General features: G+C 44.3%; 1 protein-coding gene across 3 annotated transcripts in view; it reads right to left on the bottom strand.

Annotated features, from left to right (window-relative positions):
- Window positions 1-14,300, bottom strand: part of nipsnap3a (nipsnap homolog 3A (C. elegans)) — a 52,410-nt gene extending 38,110 nt beyond the window's left edge. The window contains exons 1-2 of one of the 3 annotated variants that reach the window (XM_070870961.1): window positions 14,094-14,300; window positions 13,644-13,808 (exon numbers count right to left, since the gene is read on the bottom strand). In XM_070870961.1, coding sequence (XP_070727062.1) covers window positions 13,644-13,808; window positions 14,094-14,177 — 249 coding nt within the window. In that variant the 5' untranslated portion in view covers window positions 14,178-14,300. The remainder of the gene's footprint in view (window positions 1-13,643; window positions 13,809-14,093) is intronic. The other 2 variants (XM_070871001.1, XM_070871011.1) reach the window with 2 other exon arrangements.
- Between the last annotated feature and the right edge of the window lie 5,914 nt (window positions 14,301-20,214).

Genomic DNA, 20,214 nt, shown 5'->3' with positions numbered 1-20,214 from the left:
AGAGCAATAATTCAACTTATCTAAAACCTGTATTAAGATCGAACAAAAGTACGGAACTTCCAAAGGACAATGGTCCTTGGACGAGATTAAAAGGGTCTGGGGAAAAACGACCCGTATGAAAAATAAAGAGCGAACTAGATGGTCCCTAGCGGTTATGGGACAGATTCGAAACCGGAATGAAATTATAATGCGTTCCCAACATGATCGAGAACTGACCAGTACAAAGGACCAATTGCAAGCTGTTTGTGCACAGCTGCGACAGAAAAAGCTTGAACTTGAAAAGCTGGAAGCAGAAGTTAAAGATCTTAAAGGTGAAATTAAAGAATGGAAAAAATCATTAGGTCAAGAGACAGTAATAGGAAAAGGAAAATGTATTGATCAATTCCCAGGGTACCCATGTTTGGATAAATTAAAAGCGCAAACCCGAAGACACGACCGAGGAATAGATACGGTTTCTGAATCCTCCGACAATACAGGGTCGGAGGATGAAGAATTAGGGGTGCGTTTTGCCCCGTTTAAAAAAAGACGAGTTGTAGTCAAATCAGAAGAGATTGCGGATGAGGGTGGAACCAAAAAAACAAAAAAGAGAAGGGTGTATGCAGAATACTTAGTTCATGCTCCGGCAGACCCAGAGAAAATTGATAAATGGTCCAAGGAGTTGCCCAATCCAAAGAAAGGGGGAGTAAAAACATGGGACCAATTGGACCACTTAAGAAATATATATCAACTTCATCCCTGGGATGGAGTGCAAATTTTGACCATAATGGTGCCAAAAACACAGGGAAGAAAATTGCACGACAAGATAGATGAAGCTTTGGGGCAAAATGAGCAAGAATTAGACGCAGGGTGGGAGGCGATTAAACACTGGCTGCAAGCCTTCAGTCCAGCTAAGACAGACTGGGGAAAAATTGCAGCCTGCCAACAGGAAGGAACAGAGGAGGTCCTGGAGTATGACTAGCGGTTTAGATGCACGTGGCTAGAACATTCGGGTATGAATAATACAGATGAGGAAATGGATGAACAAGTGTTTGGACCCCTGAAAGCAGCTTTCGTGGCAGGTCTAAAGCCAGAACTGTCCAAAATGCTTAAGGTAGTGTTACCGGACTGGGAAGGTAGAGGAACTACCTTTGCAGCATTGGTGGATCGATGTAACCAATTAGATCGGGATATGGGAGCTAAAGCCCGAGCTGTACAGACTATGGGATGGAAATCCCAGGATTCCGATAAACAGTCATTCGGAAAATTACCCGGAAAATGTCATTATTGTGGGAAAGAAGGTCACTGGGCCAAGACGTGCAGGGCAAAACAGAAAGGTCGTGGCTGGGGAAGAGGACGCAGCCAGGGATACAATTCAGCCAACAAGCCAGGCTTGTCACGAGATAACAACCTCATAGAAGCATTTAAGCGACTGACAATACAACAACAGAAGGAGTTACTTGGGATAGCAAAAAACGATTAGAGCCCAGCCTGGCCCCCCTCCTCGCACTAATACAACAAAGGGGAGATGGGCTATATATAACTGTGAGGGTGGGCGATAAGGATGTGGACTGTCTTTTAGACACAGGGGTGGAATTAACATGCTTACCCCTACAATATGGAGACTTTTTGCCGTTGGATGGTTGGGCACATACAGCCTATGGAGTTGGAGGCCATAAAATGGAAATTAAAAGGACAACACCGGTACTTATAGGGCTGGGTCCACATGAACTTACCACGCCGGTCTGGATAGACCCAGTAGATCAACCCCTTTTGGGGATGGACGCTCTAATCCAAGAAGATTCATCGTTGCATTTCGAGGATGGTCGGGTGACATGGTCAATTAGAACTTTGAAGAAAGAAGAATTGAAGGAACACCTGATATGGGCTAAAGATAAGAACGATTGTGGCCTACTCCAGATGGAGCCTGTGTCATTTACAGGGACCAAGCCTCCATGCACTAAACAGTATCCCATCAGTCCAACTGCCATCGCGGGAATCTTGCCGGTTATTCAGCAATTGGAGAAACAAGGGGTGCTTATTAAAACACATAGCTACTCCAATAGCCCCATGTGGCCGGTACAGAAATCTAATGAGACTTGGCGTTTGACTGTCGATTATAGGAAAGCTAACCAGTGTATTGATCAAAAAGCTCCTTTGGTCGCAGATCCCTCCACCATTTTTAATGCCCTCAAACCAGAACATAAATATTTCTCGGTTATAGATATGGCCAACGGATTTTGGTCAGTGCCTCTGGCACCGGAGGTTCGACAGTGGTTTGCTTTCACTGTCCAAGGACAACAGTATACTTGGACCCGATTACTGCAGGGTTTCCACAACAGCCCTACGGTACTCCACATGGCTTTACAAAGCCATTTGCGAGAATTACCTCCCCTGCCATCCACAGTCATCCAATATGTAGACGATATCCTGCTAGCTTCAAACACGGAAGAACAGCATGAACAAGATTTACGAGCTTTGCTGGATCACCTTCGGCTGAAAGGACATAAAGCCAGCATCGACAAAGCACAACTATCCCAAGAAGAGGTTGTATACCTGGGACAAAAGATTTCACAAGGAAAGAGAGAACTTACCCAGGATAGAACTGCAGCCATTCGGGCTGCTAAAAAACCCACCACTATTCAGGAACTAAGGTCTTTTTTGGGATTGTGTAGCTTCAACAGAAATTGGATTGACTCCTTCACACAGCTTGCTCAGCCATTGAATGATATTTTAAAGGGGAAAAGTGCCTCTAAAGAAGACATCACCCTCACTAAAGAACAGCAAGAGGCCTTCCTGAGTTTGAAAAAGACTGTGTGTTCGGCACCGGCTCTGGGAATCCCCGACAGTGGTAAGCCATTTACCCTGTTTGTCCATGAGAAAGAAGGATATATGACAGCTATACTGACACAAGAACATGGGGATTGGCAAAGACCTATTGGCTATTATTCGGCAAAACTGGATGCGGTAGCCCTCGGATGGGGAAGTTGCCTAAGGGCCATGGAAGCTACATGTCGAGCGGTAATGATCACTGTGGGTCTAGTCCTCGACCAAAAGCTGATTGTCAAGTGTCCCCACACCGTACATGCTTTGCAGTCTATGAATAGAATGTCTCAGGTGACGGCAGCAAGATGGACCCACTAGACAGCAGTTTTGAAAGCTCCTAATCTCCATATCGGCCAGCCCGGTTAATCCCGCAACTATGCTCCCAATGTCAGAATCGAGGGAGCAAGAGGGAGGAGAATGTGAAGAGCATGACTGCGTGGAGATTGTAAAAGAAACAGAAGAAGCAGCCTTAGCAGCAGAGGAGCCTCTGCACAACCCAGACCTCATCCTGTTTACAGATGGTTCCTCCTTTGTTGACAATGGTACCAGAAAAGCAGGATGGGCAGTTACAACCTTATATGAGGTAGTGGCAAAAGGATGTTTACCCTCAGGAACGTTTACCCTCAGCACAACAGGCCGAGTTATGGGCCCTGTGAGAAGCATGTCGAATAGCAGAAGGACAGACAGCTAATGTCTACACAGATTCGCGTTATGCTTTTGGAGTCGCTCACGACTTTGGTATGTTATGGCGGAAAAGAGGATTCCTCACTGCTGCTGGTACACCTATCCGAAATGGAAAAGAAGTCCGAGACTTACTGGAGGCCATACAATTACCTCAGGAAATGTCCATCCTGAAGTGTAAGGCCCATACCAAGGAAAATGCCACAGAAGCACAGGGAAATGCCCTAGCCGACCAGGCAGCTAAAGATGCCGCCTCACAGGGCGTTCCTCCAGAAGAACCAACACAGATGTGCAGATTGAAAGCACTCAGGACTCGGACACGAGACCCTCAAACAATGCAAGGCGAGTGCTCCAGAGAGGAAAAATGGACATGGATTGAGGCAGGAATCAAGCTATGCGAAGATGGTGTCTGGAGACAAAGAGTTACCGACAAGCCAGTCGCGCCACAAGCGCTTATGCCTTTTTTAGCCCAACAGATCCACTCGTGGGGACACTTGGCCTCAACAGATGACGGCACGGTTCCAGAAAAGCTGGTGAGGTCGGGGATTTAAAAAACATGCCCAGCTGGTAACAGACCGCTGTGTGGTCTGCCAGAAAAATAATTCTGGACCCATCACGGTAATGCCCCAACTGAGGCCCCCTGCCCCTGTCGGACCATTCCAGCATCTGCAGGTTGATCATATATCTCTTCCTTCATGCCAAGGATACACTAACATTCTTGTCATGGTCGACAGATTCTCTAGATGGGTAGAAGCTGTCCCAACTAAAAGAGCCACAGCCAATCACACTGCAAAGGTCTTGTGTAAGGATTACATTCCCCGATGGGGAGTCCCGAGTAGTATTGACTCACATCAGGGAACACACTTCACAGGTGCTGTCTGCCGAGAAGTCTGCAGGTTACTGAACATTATGTGGGATTTACACTGTCCTTATCATCCACAATCATCAGGACAAGTAGAGCGAATGAATCGAACTCTGAAACAACGGCTTGCTAAATATCACCAAGAAGGAACACCATGGCCCCAGGCACTACCAATAGTGCTATGCAGCATTAGGGCAACCCCGAACAGAACTACAGGTCTAAGCCCATTTGAAATTATAACAGGAGGACCCATGTCGCTGCCAGGAACTATCGATTTACGGAAAGCTGATGTTCACTTAATGAGTGACACTCTGTTATCATACTGTCAGAACCTAACCAATGCTATTAGTTCTGTTTCCCGACAAGTATTCGGCAGCTTGGGGTAATCCACCCGAAGGAGGACACATCATCATCCCGGGAGTCTGGGTCTATGTGAAAAAGTTGCATAAAGAACCTTTGGGTGCCAAGTGGGAGGGATCTTATCAAGTGTTATTGATCACCCAGGCAGCTGTTAAAGTCCAAGGAAAGAAAGCCTGGACCAAGCTTCACACGTTAAACGAGCACCCGTAACTGAAGCTGAAATCTAATAAGGACAATTACTTTTTGCCAAAATGTATAAATTTACTGTATTATTGATTGTAGGTATTCTAGGCATAGGCCTACTTCTTACTAGCCGACCTTCTGCACCAAAGGGAAATAGTAGGGTAGCAAGTAAATACCTTCTTATATATGTCATACATTTATGCCAAACAAAGTAACATTTCTAGTTGTTGGGTGTGTGCGCATATTCCTATTCACTCAAAGGGAGGGACTCCCTTGAGGCCAGTTCCCTTGAATATCTCGGAAATGGCTGAGTGGATAATTAATCAAAACAAAATAGGCAATGCGTTTCAGGATACGGAAAACTGGGCACCTAAATGGAAGTCAGCAGGTTACAATTTGACTACCTTTGAAGGGGGATACCAACCGTGCTACAATAATTCCAAACGGCCCCCATTTTTTGTTATCACTAATACAACGGGAATAGGAAGACCGGGGGAAATCTGTCTGTCTGATTAGAAACATCAAAGGAGGCCAAAATATGGGGTATAGTAACTGCTCCCGGAATTATAATATAATCAAGCCACAGAACCGTCCAAACTGGGCCGATGTGGGAATTTTTAACGTAACGGGGATTCTGAATAAAACAGATGGAAAAGCCTGAACAGGCCCTGGAGTGTTGCTGACAAAGAAACAGCTAACATTCATTGCCGATAATGGCACCTATTGGGTGTGTGGCCACAAGGCCTACCCTTGGCTGCCCCAGAATTGGATGGGATCCTGCTATTTAGCCTACATTGTGCCTTATATGTATCATATAAAGTCACTGTTGGAACATTGACACTGTCCTAAGAGAGCTATCACAGAAACAGAGAGGTTCTTTGCCATTCTGATCCCTGGGTATGGGACCGCCAAACTGGCAAGGGAATCCATTAACATGGTATCCGTTGTGGAACGAGTAGCCAATGATACCTCAGAGGCCCTAGTTAAAATCAATGCAGAAATGGTAGCAATCCGCACAGTAGCCCTACAGAATAGACTGGCCCTTGATTACATCCTTGCTGAAAAGGGAGGTACTTGCACCCTACTCGGAACGGAGTGTTGCACATATATCCCAGATAGCTCCGAAGAAATTACCCACTTAGCGGAGCATATCCAAAAGGAGGTAGAAAAACTTAAGCAACCCCCATCATTCACTTTGTGGAGTGGAGCCACTGAATGGCTAGGTTCAATAGGAACTTCATTGGTGGAAGGTTTAATTCTATTTGTTGTAATTGTTTTATTTTTATATTGTTTGTTTATGTTGATTAAATGTTGTTGCGACCAGGCGGTTGTAGCTGCTGTCCCGCAGGTGAGACACCTTGCAGGTCCCAGCAGACCGTCTGTACGTGGCACAGGAGTATGTTATGCTTAAGGGAAGGTTGTTCACTGGTTGAATTAAGATATTGATTTGGATTAAATTGGAATAAGGTTAATTAACCTACTAAAACCAGACTTCCATTGTGGCCACGATGGAACTCGGGTTGGTGTAAATGTGTGTGGAAGTTACTAGTCCAGACATGTGGCGAAACACATCAACGAATTTTAGAAGGAAACTCCATTAACATGTATGAAATTATTTTGTAGAATGTTTAAGCAGTGATACCTGAAGTTTTATGATTCAGTTTGTGAAAGAATCAAAGGGGGGATTGATAGAGAATTCAAACAGGCTGCATTTAGACAGACTGTGAAAATTCACAGACAAGTCAGAGATGCTACATGCATTTCAGCATGTTGCATTAAGGCACCAATCAACTTGACATTTTAGGCCTTGGGTAGTGAGCCAATAAGGTCAAAGGCGGCAAGTTCTTTTCTGTAAATTGATCCAGGCACAAATACAGCCATTTTGACCATGTGGTTTCAGTAAGACAAAGGAACTGGCAATCAGCCAGCAGCTTGTTACTCTCTGCCAAGATTAAAAAGTTAAAACTACCATCGGAGTTCGTATTTCATTGGAAATTAAGAGATCTAACAATGGTGGATCCACTGTCGGGACAGCTGATGGGGAAATTGTCTGACATATGTGACGAAAATTTGCAGGCAGCTGCTGCAATAAGGGAACACATCCAGATTGTCATTCAACAACACCAATTGGAGCCATCAACTGCTTCCACTCAAATCATCCCCAGACCACCCTCAGGGACTATGCCGCAGGGTGATCCACAGCTTGAAAAAGACGAAGACGAATCCGGGACTTCCAGAAAGGTGTGGACTAGGTCTGCCTCTATCCAACTCCACCACCAATGAAAAACAATAAAATATAACCTTGGGCTCACCGGGGGGCCGAGGAAGTCTGCTGCACCAACATATAGGGCTAAGGGTAGAGGCACCAGGGCAGGCAGTGGTCGTTGAATAAGGGTGAGGAGAGATATTTGTATCTAGCTGTTAATTGAATCAAACTTTTCTATCAACAAAACAAGGAACAAAACTTCATTGTAAATGTTAAAGCTCGCGAGAAGTTAGACACAAAATGTTTTATTAAAGTTAAGTACAAATGTTTAATAAACCTATTCTTTTAATTTAACCAGAATCAGTGTATTATTTTGTGAATTTAACCAACATAAACCAACACATTATTAAAAGTGCAAACAGGTATAAACATGGTGAGATACTATAATCAATCTTGCTGCCGTTTCGCCTTCAGTCAGAAAAACGTTCACGGATTAGCCACTGACGCAAGTCTCTAGCAATGGCTAGACATCCCCTTGGTTGCCCCACCCTCCTCTGGCGTCACCCTGCGGCTTGAGGTGGTTCCTCCTCCTCCTCCGAATCCTCATCCCTCCTCCTCCTCCGAATCCTCATCCCTCCTTCTCCCCTCAGGAGGATCTTCAATATCCAGTACCTGTCCCCTCATGGTAGCCAAGTTGTGCAGCATATGACTGAACTGAGCAACATGGTGAGGGGAGTATTGCAGGTAGCCTCCAGAGTGGTTGAGGCATCAGAAACGCTGCTTTAAAATGCCAATTGTCCTCTCTATGATGCTCTTAGTCATTATGTGGGACATATTGTACTTACTTTCTGCCTCAGTGCGTTTGCATATGGGGGTCATAAACCAGGTGGCGAGCCCGTAACTGCTGTCCCCGAGCAACCAGCTCTGGGCTTCTGGCAGCTCTTGAAACATCGCAGATCTAATGCTCTAACGTAGAATGAAAGCATCATGGATGCTATTGGGATATTTGGCATCCACTGCCATGATCCGCTGCAGATCGTCGCACACCAGCTGCACATTTAGGGAGTGGAACCCTTTCCTGTTGTGGTAAACTTCAATGCACCCTGTACCCTGGGGAAGCCAGCAATTCTGGAGAACCCCACAGCCCTGTCTCTCGTTGCCTGTGTGGTCATAGCGAAAGTGATGAACTGGTCCCTTTTGGCATACAGTGCAGCAGTCACCTGGCAAATGCAGCAAAGGGTGGCGTGTTGCGAGATCAAGCATACATCCCCAGTTGAAGCTCGAAATGACCCCGTAGCATAGAAGGCAAGTGCCACTGGTACCTTTACTTCTACAGGTAGGGCAGTCGTCCTTCCACTTCTTGGCCATATGTCTGCCCGGATTAGTTGGCAGATCTCAGTGATGACCTCCTTTCTGAGTCGCAGCCTGAGAACGCAATCTGCCTCACTCAGTTGCAGGTATGAGTGCCTCTTCCTATAGACTCACTGAGGGCAAGGGCTTCTCCCCATTAATCTGTCTCCCCGATATCGGCGTCGAATTATTCATCACCTCTGCATGGCCTTACCACATCAGGCATGCTAAAAATTGCACGCATTATTGTTATTAAGCAGATAAATACTTAAATCACTGACATCTTCCCTCTCTGTTTTGCTCCACAAGGCTGGGTGACGCCCTAGATCGGACCACACCCTGATCTGCGCAGGCGTGCGCTTGTTTGTATAGTGATTCTCTTGGGTCACCTGTGACAAATGCTGATTTCCAGCTTGCTGCTGTGCCTGAGCACAAAACGTCCCGTTCGGATGCTGACCGAGCTCGAGGCACAGGTCGAAGAAGGATTGCAAGCTCAGCCGGACACAAGCACAACAACTCGACACTCGGCTTCAAAAGCAGCCCGGGCTCTGGTGCTTGTGTCAGCCGAGCTTGCGATCCAGCCCAGCAGGCACTCCTTCGACCCATGCCTGGAGCCTGATCAGCAACAATTGTGTTGGGGTGAACAGTCGCGATTTGGGTGAAAGGTCGCGATTTGGGTGAAAGAGAACCCAGCAAAGTTATTTCAGTTCCCTCCAAAAAAAAAATGTATGCATTTTTACTTTATTTTGTCTTGTTTTGCCTGGCCCCAATGTCCTTTTGTGTGCCATGCCGATTTCCTTAAGTTCACCGATGGTTTTTTCTCCCCCCAGGGCTTTTTGGCAGTGTGTGCCCCGTTGAAAAAAGCTGTGAACGGCCAAAATTGCCTAACTGAACAAAAACAGTGCCCGAGCCCGTTTTCATTCGTGTCTACAGCAAAAATTTTTAAACTGGCACACATGGTCGCGCCGGCATACAAACATTGCCGAAAATTGGAAACGGAGGATTTTACGCCAAAGTACGCGCACAATCGTGGCGAAAATAGGGGCCTATATCTTTACTTACACTGATTTCAAGTTTCTCATTCTCTCTAGATCCTTGTTTCCCCATTATTTCTAGAATGTTTTTTGTGTCTTCTACAGTGAAGACAGATACAAAGGCATCATCATAGGCAGTCCCTTGGGATCGAGGAAGACTTGCTCCCACTCCTGAAGTGAGTTCTTTGGTGGCTGAACAGTCCAATACGAGAGCCACAGACTCTGTCACAGGTGAGACAGATAGTCGTTGAGGGAAGGGGTGGGTGGGACTGGTTTGCCTGCGCTTGATTTTTGCATGCCATCAACGTTGAGACTCGAGGTACTCAGCGCCCTCTCAGATGCACTTCCTCCACTTAGGGCGGCCTTGGGCCAGGGATTCCCAGGTGGGGATGTTGCACTTTATCAGGGAGGCTTTGAGGGTGTCCTTGTAGTGTTTCCGCTGCCCACCTTTGGTTAGTTTGCCGTGGACGAGTTCAGAGTAGAGCACTTGCTTTGGGAGTCTCGTGTCTGGCATGCGGACTATGTGGCCTGTCCAGCGGAGCTGAGCGAGTGTGGTCAGTGCTTCAATGCTGGGGAAGTTAGCCTGAATGAGGACGCTGATGTTGGTGCGCCTGTCATCCCAAGGGATTTGTAGGATCTTGCGGAGGCATCGTTGGTGATATTTCTCCAGCAACTTGTGGTGTCTACTGTACATGGTCCATGTCTCTGAGCCATACAGGAGGGCAGGTATTACTACAGCCCTGTAAGACCATGAACTTGGTGGCAGTTTTGAGGGCCTGGTCTTCAAACACTTTTTTCCTCAGGCGGTTGAAAGCTGCACTGGAGGCAGTGTTGGATCTCGTCGTCGATGCCTGCTCTTGTTGATAGGAGGCTCCCGAGATATGGGAAGTGGTCCACAGTGTCCAGAGCCGCGATGACTGGGGGGCAGTGCTGTGCGGTGAGGACAGGCTGGTGGAGGACCTTTGTCTTACGGATGTTTAGCGTAAGGTCCATGCTTTCGTACGCCTCAGATACAAAGTATTTGTTTAATGTCTCTGCCATTTCCTTATTGCCCATTATTTCTCCTGTCTCCGCCTCTAATGGGCCCCATGTTTACTTTCACTAATTTCTTCCTATTTACATACATATAGAAACATTTACAATCTGTTTTTATGTCTCTTGCTAATTTACTCTCATTCTTTTTTCTCTTTCCTGATCAATTTCTTGGTTCTACATTGCTGAATTCTAAAATCCTCCCAATCCTCAGGCTTACTACTCTTTTTGGCAACATTATAAGGCTCTTCCATTGATCTAACATTATCTTTAACTTCTCTTGTTGGTCACGGTTGGACCACTTTTCTGTGGGGTTTTTGTACCTTAAAAGGAATGTATATTTGTTGCAAATTATGTATTAATTCTTTAAACACTAGCTATTGCTTGTCTGGCATACTTTTTAATGTAGTTTCCCAATCTTCCATAGCCAACTCGCCCTCATACCGACATAGTTTGCTTTGTTTAGATTTAAGACCCTAGTTTTGGATTTAACTAAATCACTTTCAAACTCAATATACAATTCTATCATATTATGGTCACTCTTCCCTAAAGGCCCCTATACTACAAAAGGTTATTAATTAACCCTTTCTCATTGTACAATACTAAATCCAATATAGCCTGTTCCCTAATTGGTTCCTCAACATACTGATCTAGAAAACTATCTTATATACATTCCATGAACTTCTCCACCACATTATTACTGAAAATGTGGTTTGCCCAGTCTAGATGTAGATTAAAGTCCCCCAAGATTACTGTGTTACCCTTTATGCATGTGCCTCAAATATCCTGATTTATATCGTACCCTACACTGCAACTACTGTTTGGGGGCCTAAAACAACTCCCACCAATGTTTTCTGCCCCTTGCTGTTTCTTAGCTCCACCCAAACTGATTCTACTTGATTTTCCAAGCTAAATTCCTTTCTCTCTACTGTCTTTATTCCATCCTTTATTAGCAGGGCTATCCCATCTCCTTTTCCATTTTGCCTACCTCTTCTAAAAGTTAAGTATCCTCAAATATTTAGTTCCCAACCTTGGTCACTTTGCAACCACGTTTCTGTAACTTATTAATTTTTATCTGCACTAATAATTCATCTATTTTGTTCCAAATGCTTTGCACATTCAGATAAAGTGCCTTTAGCTTTGACTTTTCTATTTTTCCCTGGTATCACTGTAATCACTGATGCCCTATTACCTTTGTTACTCTCTGTCCCTTTCTGACCCACTCTGCTCATTTTTACCCAAAGCTCTGCTCTAGAGCCTTGACATTTCTCTTGCTGCTTTTAAATTTGCTCTGTCCTGAATTCTCCCACCACCAACCCCCTCTTCTTCATTAGTTTAAAGCCCTGCTGCACGAGGCGACTGTGAGAGCCTCCCTATAGCTCAGCTTCCTTATGCACTACTCCCAAGAGGATTGCAGATACGTTGTCCTGGGCCTGTAGTCTCTGTTGGGAGCTTAAGGACCACGCTTGCCTCCTCCCTGCAGGTCTCCCAGCAGCTCCTCTTTCTCCAGACAGAATAGGATTGCAGCAAGGATGCCCATTTCAAAAAATGTGCATTGCCAGTACCTGCTTAAGATTTCAGAAGGTTGCCCAGCCACTTCAAGCACTTTAAAATTGAGTAATGTGCCATAACCCACTATAAACAACCAGCAAAACATCACCCAAACCTTTCCAGCATTTTAAATAAGTGTAGCTGCTTATCCCTTTAAGTAGCACTGGAAATGGCCATCTCCTGACCTGCAGGAGCCTGTTCAGCCATGATTTAATTGAATAGCAGATCACATCTACCAGTCTTGGTTCCATAAGACTTCCCCTTGCCCAACAAAAGTTAAGTCCAGCAATCTCAGATTTGAAATTTGTCACTGACCCCCACCCTCAACAGCTTTTTGGGGAGTTTTCCTGATTTGCACTACCCTTTGTGTGATGAAGTGCTGCCTGACTTCACCCTTAAACAGCCTCGCTGTAATTTAAGGTTATGCCCCTTTTTTAATATAACGTTTCATTTTGATTCTCCTTACTGAGACCTGCACTTCTTGAATGTTGTTTTAATATAATGGCATCAGAATCTGACATTTAAAAAACCCTTCTATAATTGCAGATCCTCAAACCAACTGTGCTTAGTGTATAAATAATGGTTTACTGACTTCAAACTTTAATTATTATAACAAGATAAAGAGAGACTTGAACAAAGGAAATTGTGCACACTGATTTCTGCTGATCTCGTGCCAGTTTTTTTTTTATGTACCAGCATCCGCCAATGAATTCTAAGGAAATTTCAGCGCATGTTGCTGTTGAAAAGATTGGCATAGAAAACGGCGTCACCTACAGCCTAAATCAGGTTGAGGAAATTCAATCTCAATTTGAGCATGTGTGAGCTGAACACAGGACTGAATGAGTGAGACAGTCAATTTTCAGATAGTCAGTTTGCTTTATACAATCTGCCTCTGTTACATTTCAACCATGGCTTAGTGGTAGCACTCTCACCTTGGAGTCAGTTCAAGTCCCACTGCAGAAACTTGAGCAGATAATGTAGGCTGACAATCCAGGGGAGTACTGCACTGTCAGAGGTGCCGTCTTTCGGATGAGACGTTAGAACAGACTGGGCCTCGTTTTCTCAGGAGGAGAAAAAGATCCCATGGCACCATTTTGAAGAGGAGCAGGGGAGCTCTCCCTGGTGTGCTAGCCAATAGTTATTCTCTCAACCAACATCACTATTTGTTGTTTGTGGGAGCTTGCTGTGCACAAATTGACAGCTGCTTTTCCCACATTACAACAATGACTACATTTCAAAAAGTACTTCACTGGCTGAAATGCACATTGGGACACCCTGGGGTTGTGAAAGGGGTAATATAAATGCAAGTTATTTTTTCTTTAATTTAACCAGCTCAATTCCCCGTTACAAACTGCCACACTCGTTAAAACGTGGCCACAATGCACCAAACTTCCAACCTGTTTGAAACTTCAAATTATTTTAGTATCTTTTTAATTTCATCGGTTGAAAAGAAACAAAAACTTTTTTTTCAAAAGAATAAACTTTATAATGGATCATTATAGCTTATCTTTTTTTTTAAAAAGGTGCAATTTACAACTAAACAGCCAGTTTGCATTATAAGCTTTCATCAACTGTAACTCACTGGTCCTGGCTGAAGTCTTTTATGTGCAAAGTTTTCTTGGGACACTCTCTCTCTTACCCGGCGCCTGGATTCCCACGAAATGCTACGTGCGGCTGGTCTGGCTCCACCACTCCAGAACTGCTGACGTGCTTCACTGCATGTAACTTGGAGTAACTTTTCCTGGCCCTACAAATAATTCTCCATGTCAACTTCACAAATCATCAAAAAAAAGTAAAAATAAATATATGCTTATTCTATCTAGGAAAATATGTTAGGTGAAGTATTTCAGGATTATGCAAACTCTACTTCAGAAAACACAAGCCAACATTAATTGCAAACTAAAAGAAAGCCAAAGTAAGTTTCGAGGTCAAAAGAAGCAAGAGGTCAAAGATTGCAAATCGACAAGGGTTTTGACCTCCAAAAAGGACCCACTCCCCCTTTTCAGTTGCACAGGCGTTGTTTTATTTTTACCTGCTGTCCTGGGTTACTGAGGAAGAGAAGGGACCGTGCAGCGGCTGCACGGATTCTGCTGAAAGTGCTCCTCAAGCTGTACATGGCAATGGGAAGTGGAACGCGGAGGACAATGGATTCGAGCTTTGCGACAATCGGCTGGAACGCGGCGCTTGCTGCTGAACGTTCCAAGCCGCCCGGACTCTACCCTGTCGCTTTCTCAATCAACCCGAGTCCTTCTACGGAAGCCGAGCCGAACCGCCCTCACACACAACCGTTCAGGATACCATACACACACCCTTTTGTGTATTTCACTCCCTGTAAATGCTACTTGTGGATTTTTTAAAAATATACTCATGTGCATCTATTATTTCTGAAGGATGAACCGATTATTAGGAGAATGCTGTTTCCCTTTAAAAAAAAATGTGTAACAGTGATGCTAACACTGGAGAAATATGGAATGTCATATTTTCTGTGACCAGATTTGAAGCTAGGGTTGCCAATTGTCCAGAATTGCTCTGCCAACGTGGCAATAACCGAAACCTGGCTCAAAGATATTAAATATTCTGCTTATAAGGTGTTCACGAAAGATAGGGAAGGAACAATAGCAGGTGGTGTGGCAGTATTGGTTAAGGTGAATGCAACAGGGCTGGAGAGGGAGGATGTCCCTGTGGGATCAAGGACAGAACCTAAATGGCTAGAGTTACGAAATAATAGAGGTGCCATTACACTACCTAGTGTATTCAAAAGACCACCAAATAATGAGAAAGACATGGAGGAGCAAATTTGCAGCAAAATTACAGAGAGGTACAATAACTATAGGGTAGTGATAATGGGGGACTTCAACAATCCGAATACAGACTGGGATTGAAATAGTCTAAAGAGCAGAGAAGGGGAAGAATTTCTGAAGTGTGTTCAGGAGCATTTTCTTGAATATCAGTACATAAGAACATAAGAAATAGGAACAGGAGTAGGCCATTTGGCCCCTTGAGCCTGCTCTGCCATTTAACAAGATCGTGGCTGAACTGATCATGGACTCAGCTCCACTTCCCTGCCCGCTCCCTATAACCCTTTATTCCCTTATAGCTCAAAAATCTGTCTATCTTCGCCATAAATATATTCAATGACCCAGCCTCCACAGCTCTCTGGGACACACAGATTTACAACCCTCGGAGAGAAGAAATTTCTCCTCATAGAAATATAGAAACATAGAAAATAGGTGCAGGAGTAGGCCATTCAGCCCTTCAAGCCTGCACCACCATTCAATAGCATCATGGCTGATCATCACCTCAGTACACCTTTCCTGCTTTCTCTCCAGACTCCTTGATCCCTTTAGCCGTAAGGGCCATATCTAACTCACGCTTGAATATATCCAATGAACTGGCATCAACAACTCTCTGCGGCAGGGAATTCCACAGGTTAACAACTCTCTGAGTGAAGAAGTTTCTCCTCATCTCAGTCCTAAATGGCTTACCCCTTATCCTTAGACTGTGTCCCCTGGTTCTGGACTTCCCCAACATCGGGAACATTCTTCCTACATCTAACCTGTCCAGTCCTGTCAGAATTTTATATGTTTCTTTGAGATCCCCCCTCATCCTTCTAAACTCCAGTGAATACAGGCCCAGTCGATCCAGTCTCTCCTCATATGTCAGTCCTGTCATCCCAGGAATCAGTCTGGTGAACCTTTGCTGCACTCCCTCAATAGCAAGAACGTCCTTCCTCAGATTAGGAGACCAAAACTGAACACAATATTCCAGGTGAGGCCGCACCAAGACTCTATACAACTGCAGTAAGACCTCCCTGCTCCTATACTCAAAATCCCCTCGCTATGAAGTCTAACATGCCAATTGCCTTCTTCATCACCTGCTATACCTGCATGTCAACTTTCAATGACTGATGTACCATGACACCCAGGTCTCATTGCACCTTCCCTTTTCGTAATCTGCCGGCATTCAGATATTATTCTGCCTTTGTGTTTTTGCCACCAAAGTGGATGACCTCACATTTATCCACATCATACTGCATCTGCCATGCATTTGCTCATTCACCTAACCTGTCCAAGTCACCTTGCAGCCTCCTAGCATCCTCCTCACAGCTCACACAGTCACCCAGCTTAGTCTCATCTGCAAACTTGGAGATATTACACTCGAATTCCTTCATCTAAATCATTGATGTATATTGTAAATAGCTGGGGTCCCAGCACTGAGCCCTGCAGCACCCCTGACTAATAAGGATTTCCTTCAGTTCCTCCTTCTCACTAGACCCTCGGTCCCCTAGTATTTCCAGAAGGTTATTTGTGTCTTCCTTCGTGAAGACAGACCAAAGTATTTGTTTAACTGGTCCGCCATTTCTTTGTTCCCCATTATAAATTCACCTAATCTGACTGCAAGGGACCTACGTTTGTCTTCACTAATCATTTTCTTTTTACATATCTATAGAAGCTTTTGCAGTCAGTTTTTATGTTCCCACCAAGCTTCCTCTCATATTCTATTTTCCCCCTCCTAATTAAACTCTTTGTCCTCCTCTGCTGAATTATAAAATTCTCCCAGTCCTCAGGTTTGCTGCTTTTTCTGGGCAATTTATATGCCTCCTCCTTGGATTTAACACTATCCTTAATTTCTCTTGTTAGCCACGGTTGAGCCACCTTCCCCATTTTATTTTTACTCCAGACCGGGATGTACAATTGTTGTAGTTAATCCATGTGATCTTTAAATGTTTGCCATTGCCTATCCACCGTCAACCCTTTAAATATCACCCGCCAGTCTATTCTAGCCAATTCACGTCTCATACCATCGAAGTTACCTTTCCTTAAGTTCAGGACCCTAGTCTCTGAATTAACTGTGTCACTCTCCATCTTAATAAAGAATTCTACCATATTATGGTCCTTCTTCCCCAAGTGGCCTCGCACAACAAGATTGCTAATTAGACCAACACAAAATATTTGTTCAAGGTCTCTGCCATTTCCCTGTTCCCCATTATTAATTCCCCAGTCTTATCCTCCAAGGGACCAACATTTACTTTAGCCACTCTTTTCCTTTACCTGTAGAAACTCTTACTATCTGTTTTTATATTTTGTCCTAGTTTGCTTTCATAATCTATCTTCCCTCTCTTTATTATTTTTTTAGTCGTTCTTTGCTGGCTTTTAAAAGTTTCCCAATCTTCTGGCCTCCCACTAGTCTTGGCCACTTTGTATGCACTTGTTTTCAATTTGATACCATCTCTTATTCCGTTAGCCACGGATGGTTGTCCCTTCTCTACCGGTTTTTCCTTCTCATTGGAATATATTTTTGTTGAGAGTTGTGAAATATCTCCTTAAATGTCTGCCACTTGCTCATCAACCATCCCACACTTTAATCTATTTTCCCAGTCCACCTTAGCCAACACTGCCTTCATACCTTTGTAATCTCCTTTGTTTAAGCTTAGGACACTGGTTTGAGGTCCAACTTTCTCACCCTCCAACTGAATTTGAAATTCAACCATGCTATGGTTACTCATCCCCAGAGGCTTCTTTACTAGGAGATCATTTATTAATCCTGTCTCATTACACAGTACCCGATCTAAAATAGCCTGCTCCCTGGTTGGTTCCGCAACGTACTTTTCAAGGAAACTATCCCGGATACACTCTATGAAGTCTTCCTCAAGGCTACCCTGGCCAATTTGCTTTGTCCACTCAATATGATTATTGCCATTCCTTTTTTACAAGCCTCCATTATTTCTTGATTTATACTCCATCCAACAGAGTTGCTACTGTTAGTGGGCCTATAGGCTACGCCCACAAGTGATTTTTTTCCCCCTTATTATTCCTTACCTCCACCCAAACTGATTCAACATCTTGATTTTCTGAGTCAATATCGTTTGTCACGAATGCACTGATCTCATCAGTATGTTTCTGGCCTGATGAGGGAGGAGGGATTGCTGAATCTGGTTCTGGGGAATGAGGTAGGTCAAGTGGAGCAAGTGTCAGTAGGTGAACAGTTAAGGAACAGTGATCATAGTATCATAAGGTTTAGATTAGCTATGGAGTAAAAATGTTTAACTGGGGGAAGGCCAATTCCAGTGGGATGATAATGGATCTGGCCTGGGTAAACTGGAATCAAAGATTGAGCAGACAAAACTGTAGTGGAACAATAAGCTGCCTTTAAAGAGCAAATAGTTCAGTTACAGTTGAGGTACATTCTCACGAGGGGGAAAGGTAGGGCAACTAAAGCCAGAGCTCCCTGGATGACAAAATAGATAGAGAATATGATGAAGCAGAAAAAGAGCGCATATGACAGATATCAAGTTGCAAATACAACTGAGAATCAGGCTATATATAGAAAGGTCAGAGGAGAAGTGAAAAAGAAAATGAGGGGCAAAGAGAGGGTATGAGAATAGAATGGCAGTCAAAATAAAAGGTAATGCAAAAGTCTTCTATAGGCATATAAATAATAAACGGGCAGTAAGAGGGGGGGTCGACCGATTAGATACCAAAATGGAGACCTATGCATAGAGGCAGAGGATATGGCTCAGCTACTAACTGAGTACTTTTCATCTGTCTTCACTAAGGAAGAGGATGCTGCCATGGACATAGTGAAGGGGGAGGTAGTGGAGACACTTGATAGAATAAAAATTGACAAAGAAGAGGTATTAGAAAGGCTGGCAGTACTTAGAGTAGATAAATCATCAGGAGCAGATGGGATGCATTCTAGGATGCTGAGGGAATTGAGGACGGAAATCGCGGAGGTACTGGCCATAATATTCCAATCTTCCATAGATACGGGGGTGGTGCCAGAGAACTGGAAAATTGCAAATGTTATTACCATTGTTCAAAAAGGGAAGTAAAGATAAACCCAGCAACTACAGGCCAGTCAGTTTAACCTCGGTAGTAGGAAAGCCTTTAGAAACAGTAATCGGGGACAAAATTAACAGTCACTTGGACAGGGGTGGATTAATTAAGGAAAGCCAGCTTGGATTTGTTATAGGCAAATCATGTTTAACCAACTTGATCGAGTTCTTTGATGAGGTAACAGAGAGAGTGGATGAGGATAACGCGGTTGACGTAGTGTACATGGATTTTCAAAAGGCGTTCGACAAAATGCCACATAATTGGCTTGCCAGCAAAATTGAAGCCCATGAATAAAAGGGACAGTGGCAGCCTGGATATGAAATTGGCTAAGTGACAGGAAACAGAGAGTAGTTGTGAATGGTTGTTTTTCAGACTGGAGGAAGGTGTTCCCCAGCGGTCAGGTCCAGGACTACTGCTTTTCTCAATATATATTAATGACTTGGAGATGAGTGTACAGGGCACAATTTCAACATTTGCAGATGACACAAAACTTGGAAGTATAGTGAACAGTGAGGAGGAGAGTGATGGACTTCGGGAAGACATAGGCTGGTGAAATGGGCTGACACATGGAAGATGAAATTTAACCAGAAAAATGTGAAGTGATGCATTTTGGTAGAAAGAATGAGGAGGGAACATATAAACTAAATGTTACAATCCTAAAGAGGATGCATGAACTGGGAGACCTGGGGGTATGTATGCATAAATCGTTGAAGGTGGCAGGGCAGGTTGAGAAAGCAGTAAAAAGGCTTATGCAATCCTGGGCTTCATAAATAGAGGCATAGAGTACAAAAATGTGGAAAATATGATGAACCTTTATAGAAAACTGGTTCGGCCCCAACTGGAGTACTGTGTCTGTTATGTAATGATGTGTGTATCGTCCCAGTACCTTAAATGTAATGTAAGTACTATGCCACACCACAGAGGGCGCTGCGGTGGGAAACCCTGGTAGTACCTGTAACAAGGACGATATAAGGGTGACCACCACACCTGAGAGGCACTCTGGAGCTGAATAATAAAGGACGAAGGTCACAGCAGTTAGATTTACACCAGACCGTGTGGAGTCAGTGATTTGTGTGCTACATACACCACATTGGCAATGGGGAAGCGGATGAACTCCACGCAACCATGGCTAGTCTGGGCTCGCTAAAGGATTTTACCGTGGGCAATGATTGGGAGGCCTTTACGGAAAGGCTCGAGTACTACTTCACAGCAAATGACCTGACGGAGGACACATACGCAATGAGAGAGAAGCGTAAGGCGATATTGCTCTCCAGTTGTGGAGATGAGGTTTACTGTCTCATCAGGGATTTGCTGGCA

The sequence above is a fragment of the Pristiophorus japonicus genome, chromosome 1 (genome assembly GCF_044704955.1).
Source record: "Pristiophorus japonicus isolate sPriJap1 chromosome 1, sPriJap1.hap1, whole genome shotgun sequence".
NCBI classification, from domain to species: Eukaryota; Metazoa; Chordata; class Chondrichthyes; family Pristiophoridae; genus Pristiophorus; species Pristiophorus japonicus.
Note: the sequence above shows the minus strand (reverse complement) of the source record. Positions and strands in the feature narration are given on the sequence as shown.